This window comes from Delphinapterus leucas, chromosome X (genome assembly GCF_059928025.1).
Source record: "Delphinapterus leucas isolate spDelLeu-1000000601 "Yukka" chromosome X, BTC_Dleu_Yukka2, whole genome shotgun sequence".
Taxonomy (NCBI): Eukaryota; Metazoa; Chordata; class Mammalia; order Artiodactyla; family Monodontidae; genus Delphinapterus; species Delphinapterus leucas.
Genome location: NC_143150.1, coordinates 83,511,101 through 83,520,171, shown reverse-complemented (window position 1 = coordinate 83,520,171; position 9,071 = coordinate 83,511,101). Strand labels below are relative to the sequence as shown.

At 38.4% G+C, this 9,071-nt stretch overlaps 1 protein-coding gene and 1 non-coding gene across 2 annotated transcripts; both read left to right on the top strand.

Annotated features, from left to right (window-relative positions):
• The first annotated feature begins 211 nt into the window (after nt 1–211).
• LOC111169420 (uncharacterized) lies at nt 212–8,712 on the top strand. Its single transcript, XR_016391359.1, has 2 exons — nt 212–483; nt 6,833–8,712. It is a non-coding gene; the product is annotated as an uncharacterized LOC111169420 (transcript).
• On the top strand, nt 4,646–5,212 carry NBDY (negative regulator of P-body association). The gene has a single exon (XM_089903874.1). It carries the CDS (start codon nt 4,893–4,895, stop codon nt 5,097–5,099), a length of 207 nt encoding a protein of 68 aa, XP_089760000.1. The 5' UTR covers nt 4,646–4,892; the 3' UTR covers nt 5,100–5,212.
• Nucleotides 8,713–9,071: the final 359 nt, after the last annotated feature.

Here is a 9,071-nt window from a genome sequence, read left to right as displayed (position 1 = left end):
CATTTAGTTGTTTTCCTGGGGTTTTATCTTGTTCCTTCATCTGGTACATAGCTCTCTGCCTTTTCATCTTGTCTATCTTTCTGTGAATGTGGTTTTTGTTGCACAGGCTGCAGGATTCTAGTTCTTCTTGCTTCTGCTGTCTGCTCTCTGGTGTATGAGGTTATCTAAGAGGCTTGTGCAAGGTTCCTGATGGGAGGGACTGGTGGTGGATAGAGCTGGGTGTTGCTCTGGTGGGCAGAGCTCAGTAAAACTTTAATCCGCTTGTCTGCTAATGGGTGGGGCTGGGTTCTCTCCCTGTTGGTTGTTTAGCCTGAGTCAACCCAACACTGGAACCTACCCGGACTCCTCGGTGGGGCTAATGGCCGACTCTGGGAGGGCTCACGCCAAGGAGTACTTCCCAGATCTTCTGCTGCCAGTGTTCTTGTCCTCACGTTGAGCCACAGCTACCCTCAGCCACTGCAGGAGACCCTCCAACACTAGCAGGTAGGTCTGGTTCAGTCTCTATGGGGTCACTGTTCCTTCCCCTGGTCCTGATGAACACACTACTTTGTGTGTGCCCTCCAATAGTGGAGTCCCTGTTTCCCCCAGTCCTGTCAAAGTCGTGCAATCAAATCCCACTGGCTTTCAAAGTCTGATTCTCTAGGAATTCCTCCTCCCATTGCCGGACCCCCAGGTTGGGAAGCCTGATGTGGGGCTCAGAACTTCCATTCCAGTGGGTGGACTTCTGTGCTATATGTGTTCTTTGTGAGTCACCCACCCAGTAGTTATGGAAGTTGATTTTATTGTGATTGCGCCCCTCCTCCCATCTCATTGTGGCTCCTCCTTTGTCTTTGGATGTGGGGTATCTTTTTTGGTGAGTTCCAGTGTCTTCCTGTTGATGATTGTTCAGCAGTTAGTTGTGATTCCGGTGTCCTCATAAGAGGGAGTAAGCGCACGTCCTTCTACTCTGCCATCTTGTTATTTCTATGATTCCATTTATATGAAATATCCAGAATAGTCAAATCCATAGAGACAGAAAATAGATTAGTGGTTTCCAGTGGCTGTGGGATGGAGGATTGGGAGTGACTGCTAATTTGTACATGTTTTCTTTTTGAAGTGATAAAGATATTCTGGAATTAGATAGTGGTAATGGATGCACAATTTTGTGTATACTTTAAAATGCTGAATTGTATACTATAAAAAGGTGAATTTATGGTATATGGATTAATTTTCAATTTTAAAAACTGGAAACAACCAAAGTATCCACAAACATCCATGAATAGATAATTATTTAAATAAAAAATTATGGTAAGTCCATACAATGGGTTTGTGTGCAGCCATTAAAAGGACCTTTAAAAATGAGAATAAAGAACATGTTACATGGAAAAATCACCAAGCTACATGGTTAACTTTAAAAAAACACCCTACCAAAATGGTGAATGTATGATCACCTTTGTGAAATGAAAAGCAACACATATGCAGGTAGATGCAACTCTCACACACATATCTGTGTTTATGTGTGTGTTTGTGTAAACATATACAAATTTATATTCTGCTCTTCTCCACGCTATTAATTATTGAATCATGACTATAATGGCCAACTTTGGATATTTTTACTTTTCATTGGATCTTTCTGCAGTATTAATTTTTTCTAATCTTACACTATTTTATCTCTTTTACTTATTTAATCTTTTGAATGTTTATAGAGGCTATCTAGATAGAGAGATAATAGATCTTGTTACTTTCTTCTTTGTGTTTCATAGAATTCTAAAAAATTCTAAGTGAAATATTACATTAAAAACCTGAAGTAAGGGCTTCCCTGGTGGCGCAGTGGTTAAGAGCCCGCCTGCCGATGCAGGGGATGCAGGTTCGTGCCCCGGTCCGGGAGGATCCTGCATTCCGCAGAGCAGCTAGGCCCGTGAGCCGTGGTCTCTGAGCCTGCGCGTCCGGAGCCTGTGTTCCACAGGGGGAGGGACCGCAGCAAGTGAGAGGCCCGCGTGCCGAAAAAATAAAATAAAAAACCTGAAGTAAAACACACACACAAAAATACATGTAGTCTTCCTCCAAATCATTCTTATTTTTCATTTTATGAGGATGTTACAGGGACCCCATGGTTCTTATCCTTAGATTTTTACCTTAAAAAAATTAACAGAGAAGTCCTTTATATTTGTTCAAAGAAGAGAAAAATTCTTGGCCTTAAGATGAAAGCTAATTTCCAGAAAAAACAAAATGAATCAACGAACTCCTCAATTAAAAAACCCTAAATGAAAACAGATTACTATCGCCCAGAGGGTTCAGTTTTGTTCTCTGTTGTCATCCTTTGAGCACTTGAAATTATGAAAGAAATTCAGATCTATAGTCCTTCACCTTGGCAATGCCCTCTTCTTGTTCAATGTTTCACATGCAGCTAGTTCATCAATGTTGAAAAAAAAAAGGCTGAACTTGGAAAAAATGATGGGGAAAAATCATTTTGAAACCTAGAAGTAAAAGGCTTTAGTTTTCCATTCTAGTATAACAAAAAAACACAAAAATCCAGTTGTGAGTATAATGGTGTTTGACAGGGCTGGGGAGAGGGGAAAATGTGAAGTTGTTTAATGGGTATAAAAAATTCTGGACTTTGGTTGTACAACTCTGTGAATATACTTAGCATGACTGAACTGTACACTTAAAAAAGGTTAATATAGTCAATTTTACGTTATATGCATTTTAATGCAGTTTAAAATAAAAATAAATAAATCCATTTAAAGTATAAATGGTTCGGGTTGATGTCAGCAGCTCTAAGTTGGGAATGTTTTCAACTCAAGTCAAATGTTTCCCATAAATCAAACCCACCTGGATTTGATACAATTTTTAATTCCAGTCATTTTACTAAAATAGGCACATATTTCTCTTAATTTACTAAAACTATATCTATAGCTATAAAACAACTTAATTTCCAATTTTACTCTTAAAGTCTTTTGTCTTGCAAGATTTAGAGACCCCTGTAAAAAGATTGTGAAAATATTACTACATTTACTTTGGGAAATAATAAATAGTCTGATATACACACACACACACACACACACACACAAAACTCCAAGGTTTGACTTGTACAACTGGATAGAATTGTGACATTCACTGAAATGAAGAGTAGGAAAGGAGCAAGTTTGGAGGATTAGGGCTAGATCAACTGTTCTCAAAAGGTATGATTTCCCCCCCAGGGGACATTTGGGAGTGCCTGGAGACATTTCTGGTTACCACACCTGGAGGCAGTTGCGGGTTGTGGGGGGCATGCTATTGGCCTGGGTTGGGATACTGTTAAACATCCTACAGTGCACAGGACAGGCTCCCACCAGAAAGAGTGATCTGTCCCCAAATGTCAATAGTGCCAAGAGTGAGAAACCTTGGGTTGGCACCCTCTCTTCTGAATCTGGCCACTCTTTCTCAGCCTTTGCAGCAGGCTTCTCCTCTTCTGACTTTAATTGCTCAATAGTCTGCCTTTAGCAGCCCACTTCTATTTTCCTTTACATTTTCTCTTGGGAACATCACTCATGACTTCAACTACCAATTCTTTGTTGCTAACTCCCACATCTTTATGCCTAGTCCCAACTGTTCTTCTAGCTCTAGAGCATTTTTTCTTTGTATTTCCCTTCACATCTTTTCATTAACTTACTGCTACGTTTCTTGTCTTTATAAGTAGCATCTGGTAGAAAACCACAGGGTCATTTATTTCCCAAACATTTACTGAGTATCTAGTTTGTGTAAAGGGCAGCACTAGTATTTGGAAGAAGGTAGTGATGGTGGAGATGAGAGGTAATCATAGTAAGTGTCTTAAATGCATTATCCCTGATTATGGCAATAGTTTTACAAGGAAGAAATTATTATCTCCTGGAAACGAAAGCCTCAAGTGCTTAATCAACTGCTTAACTATCACAGAGATTGTAAATAGCAGAGTATTTTAAAAGTCAGTTCTATTTTGACATTAAGGATTGAACTCTCTACATTAAAAAACACTGGGGACAGTGCTGGAAAAGTGTGTCCATAGCCAAAGGGAGATGGATGTGAATGAGGAAGGTCTAAGAAGTTCCAATAGCCTTTTATTCTAAGCCACAGTGCACCCTCTTCCGGTTGCTTACCGTATATCCCAGAATATAATACACCAGCCATAGGAGGATGAATCATTATTTTCCTTAACTCTAGAAAAGATAAAAAATTGACAACGAAAGTATGACATACCATCAATTGTCAGAGATTTCCTAGATGTTGAAATATTTTTTAAAAGATAAGCCTTCAGAGATTTCTAATTTGTTAAAATATGAAGAAGAAAGTAATCTTAGATTCTATGACATACGAAGAATTTGTTTTCTACATTCAATTTCCACGGTCAGTGCTGGTGGCTGGTGTGCTATTCTGCACTTTAGTCAACTAAGACGTTTGTTTATTGCTTTCTAAATGGTCGTAGATTGTTTCATGGCTCTGTGTTGTGCTTCTGCAACTAGATCGTAAAGCTCTTAGCTCTTCAATCACCTCTTTGTTCTCCTCACCCCCCGCCGCCCCGCCCCCACACCAAGCGCCTTTCAACAATCTACGCAGAGTTTACCACTTATGAGTAAACCTAAATTTCTTGTAACTTAGAATTTCATAGACAGTATAAGACTGTTCACAGATTTAGTTACACTGGGGGGCGAGATGGGGAAAACATTATATTAAATATGAGCATCGTTTTTTTAAAGACCCATCCTTGTAGAAACGTTAAAATGTGGTGGGGTAGGGAGCGAGGAGGAGAGGGGATATACGTCTCAGGATACAGGAAATACGGAAAAAGCGAAACCGGGAGGAAGCTCTGTGCCTGGAGGGGACCCGCCGCCATCTCCGGTCTCTTGGCTTCTCCAGGGCCCACCGGAGAGAGCTGACACCCGGGTCCTATAATCCTTATGGGGGACCAAACTTGTACCTCCGGGAGATCCACGCTCCAGCCTGGAAACACGCGGGAAATCAAGCCTCCAAAAAAGCGCTGCCTCCTAGCTCCACGTTGGGATTATCCAGAAGGAACCCCCAACGGAGGTAGTACCCCTCTCCCTTCCACACCTCCTCCAGCATCACCGGGCCTGAAGTCGCACCCACCTTCTCCGGAGAAATAGTACAATATACTTCTCTCACCCCAAACCAGGTCAGATTCTTTCTCATTTGGGATATCCAGGCTCTCTGAAACTTAATTATATATTTTCCCAGATCTCCTTCTCCCTTTCCCTATTCTCTCCAGGATTTCAAAGTTGAAGAAAGAACATGCAGGCATTAAATAACTCTTTCACAAAATATGTGGGGGTGAATTTATGGATATTTAATAACATTAAGTAATTATTTTAATATATTAGCTATGACAATCGTGGTTATATTTTTAAGAAGTAGACTTAATCTTTTGATATGCTTGAAAGTAATTCAGTAGGGCCCAGGTGAGGGGTACAAACAAAATGTTCATGAATTAATAATTGTTAAAGCTGAGTGACGTATACATGGGGATTCATTAAACTGTTCTTGCTACTTTTGTGTATATTTGAAACTTTTCCATTCAAAAAATGATTGGTTCAAGATCAATAACAACATTATATTGAAGGCCTAATTCCTATGGCTAGCACTGTGGTAGCAGTATTGTAAGGTGAGCCTTCAGAGGTGTGTGCTTCTCTGTGTATGGCAGGAAAATTCAATTAGTAAAAAACAAAAAGTTACAATATGGTAACTCAAACCCAAGTGCCATAATGTTTGCTTGTTCAAGGTATTTAGGAAGCACGGGGGGGGGTGGGGGATGAGATGGACCAAATCATTCTGCCTGGTAGTAATCTTGAGCCATCAAAGAGGAAGGGGTAACTCTGGGTGGACCTTAAAGGGTGAGTGACATCTGCCATGTGGAGGGGGAGAGAATGTTTTTCTGGCTTACCTTTCCCAAGGCAGGCTTGTTCTAGGAAAACTTGGCTATAACTCTGAATGTATGAGAAGAACTAGGTGAGATAGAGTGCTGCAGGGCTTTAAATGTTATGCTAAGGATTATGCAGTTTAATCCATAAGCAGTGGGAACCACTGAAGATTTTCAAGGAAGTATTGTATTTTAGCAGTCCAGTTTTTACTATCAGAAAAATGATCTTCTATTTAGATGAGCTTATAGAATACAAAAAATAAACTCTGACCAAAACCTCACAGATTCTTGTAATCCAAAGGAGACAGGGCATCCTTTCTTCATTCATGCAACAAACCTTTAAGAAGCCCTTACAATGGACTAGGCATTATGCTGGGAGCTGTAGGGGATGGATAACCAAAGCACATAGGAGTGAAACAGATATTTGAATAAATAGGCCAATGAATGATGGGATAACAGTGACAACTAAGGGAGTTCTGGACTTGGGGCTTGGTGGTAGTGCATAGAAAAAGAATGAGCTCTATTGTGCTTGGAAGCATCACCCAGTCATTCCTTACTGCCTGATTTCCCTCAACTTTACCTCTTTGTTCAAAGGGGTAGAGTTGGGGCTGGGAGGCACCATAGGGATAGCAATGCTCAAACAGAAAACAAAGAAGGCTGTACAGGGCGAAAAGTGCAAGAGCTACATAATTTCCTCCAGTGACTCAAATCATTGAAAATTATAATAATAGCAAATATTTAGTGAACATCTTTATGTGCCAGACACTGTTCTACAAAGCTTCCTAAAGTCTCTGCTCATAATTGCTATACAATAGATCCCTTCTACTACTGTCTATATAACTGTTTTTCATGAATATATAACTGCAATGTGGGTATGGTAAAGCATAAGGACTTGAGGAGCCCAGGGGAAAGAGATGAACAGTAACAGAAGAAATGATTTAATGTTATTTTATTATTTTTCAGTCTTTGAGGGATTGCAGTATGACTCCATTTCCTTGGTGCATCCATAAAATAGTTATTCAGTGAAGACAATGAAGATTATTGACAATGCTACCCTGCTTTTCTGATGTCCTGCTTCAGGAAGTTGTGATTTTTAAGGTAATCTCTTTACCAAAAACTTTTTAAGGAAGGAGCAGGAATAAGAGTTGATTATGACACATTAAATATAACTAGCCAGACAAAAAGCTAGCACCAAATGATAAATTGAAACCATTTTCTACATTATATGAAAGCATATATACCATATAATAATAATGTTATCTATAAGCTGTTTTGCTATATTCATTCCTAATTACCTTATAGTTCCTGCTCTTACTGTGAAATGTATATTTTAAACCACATTTTCAGATTATTGCCCGTAAATGAGAACACGATTGATATTTTTACATACTGATTTTATACACTGTAACCTTTCTGATTTATATCTGTTCTAATAATTTGTAGGTTCTCTGGATTATCTGTTAATTTATTATATTGTGAATAATGGCAGTTTGTTCCTTTCCAATATTTATTTTTTAATTTGTCTTACCGGGCTAGCTAGGATCTTCGGTACAATGAGAAATAGTAGCAGTGACAGAGGATTTCCTTGTCTTGCTCCTGAATTTACAAGGAAACTATACGTGTTTCACCATTTTTAGTAGATTTTCTTTTTCGGGTTAAAGAAATTCCTTTGTATTCTTAGTTTGCTGAGAGCTTTTATTCTGAATGAGTATGGAGTTTTTTCTCCAAATACTTTGTATCTACTGCCATGATCATATGGGGTATTTTCCTCCATTAATATGACACTGTGACTGTGTGATAAATTATAATATTCAGTTTTCTAATGTATTTCCTGCTTTTGGTTTCATCAGGCCTCACCATTGAATATTTTGTCCCCTATTTTTATAATTTTTCCTTTTATCTTTATTTTTTTCTTTACTTTCTTTTTGTTTGCTGTTTTTCTAATTTATTTATTTGGACCATTAGCTCAGTAATTTTAAATCTTCTTTCCTAAAATAAGAATTTATAACGAAGTTTTCCACTACATACCACTTTAGAAGAATTTCACAGGTTTTTATGTGTAGTATTTTTATTATTATTCAATTATTATTATCTAATTGCTCTTATGATTTCTTTTTTGACTCATGAGTTATTTGGTTTTTTTTCAATTTACATACATATGATCTCTCTTTTAGAGATCATATTGTGAAATCATTAATCCAGTTACAGTTAAACTTCATCTTTATTTTTCTTCTGGTAGCAAAAACAAATTATACACTGGCTCCTCATCCCAATAGATTTCAGCAATATAAAACTTTTTCTTTCATTAAATACATAGGGAAACTGATTACGCTATTCGGTGATGGAGTTATTGATGATATTTACACTTGTGATTTTAAACCTTTTATTTTGATCTAATTCTACACTTAAAGAAAAGTTCTGAGAATATTACAAAGAACTCCCATACACCCTTTACCCAGGTTCACCAATTACCATTTTACCATGCTTGCTTTATAATTCTCTATTTCTGTTTCTCCCTCTCACTCTCCCTTCCCCTTTCCCTTCCCTGTCTTAAGCTTCCCCCCTCCCTCCTTCTCTCTCTTTGAACTATTTGAGAGTAACTTGCAGACATCATGCTCCTTTACCTGTAAATACTTCAGTGTATATTTCCTCAGAATAATGCCTTTCTATTACATAACCTCAGTATATGTGTCAAAAGAGAAATTGGACATTGTTCCAATTTTTTGTCCCATAAACCTTTATTGTCAAGATTATCCATTCATACTCACTGAAAAAGGGATGAGTTTGGGAGAACATGTATTTCAAATGGACAATGTAAACTCTATTATAGTTCATTTTTTCCAGCTTTATTTTTTTTTATTGGAGTATAATTGCTTTACAGTGTTGTGTTAGCTTCTGCTGTACAATGAAGTGAATCAGAATCAGCTATATGTATACCAATATCCCCTCCCTCTTAAACCTCCCTGCCACCCCTCGCCCCATCTAGGTCGTCACAGAGCACTGAGCTGAGCTCCCTGTGCTATACAGCAGGTTCCCACTAGCTATTTTACACATGGTAGTGTATTTATGTCAAACCTAATCTCCCAATTCGTTCCACCCTCCCCTTCCCCCACCGTGTCCACATGTCCTTTCTCTATGTCTACATCTCTATTCCTGCCCTGCAAATAGGTTAATCTGTACCATTTTTCTAGGTTCCACATAT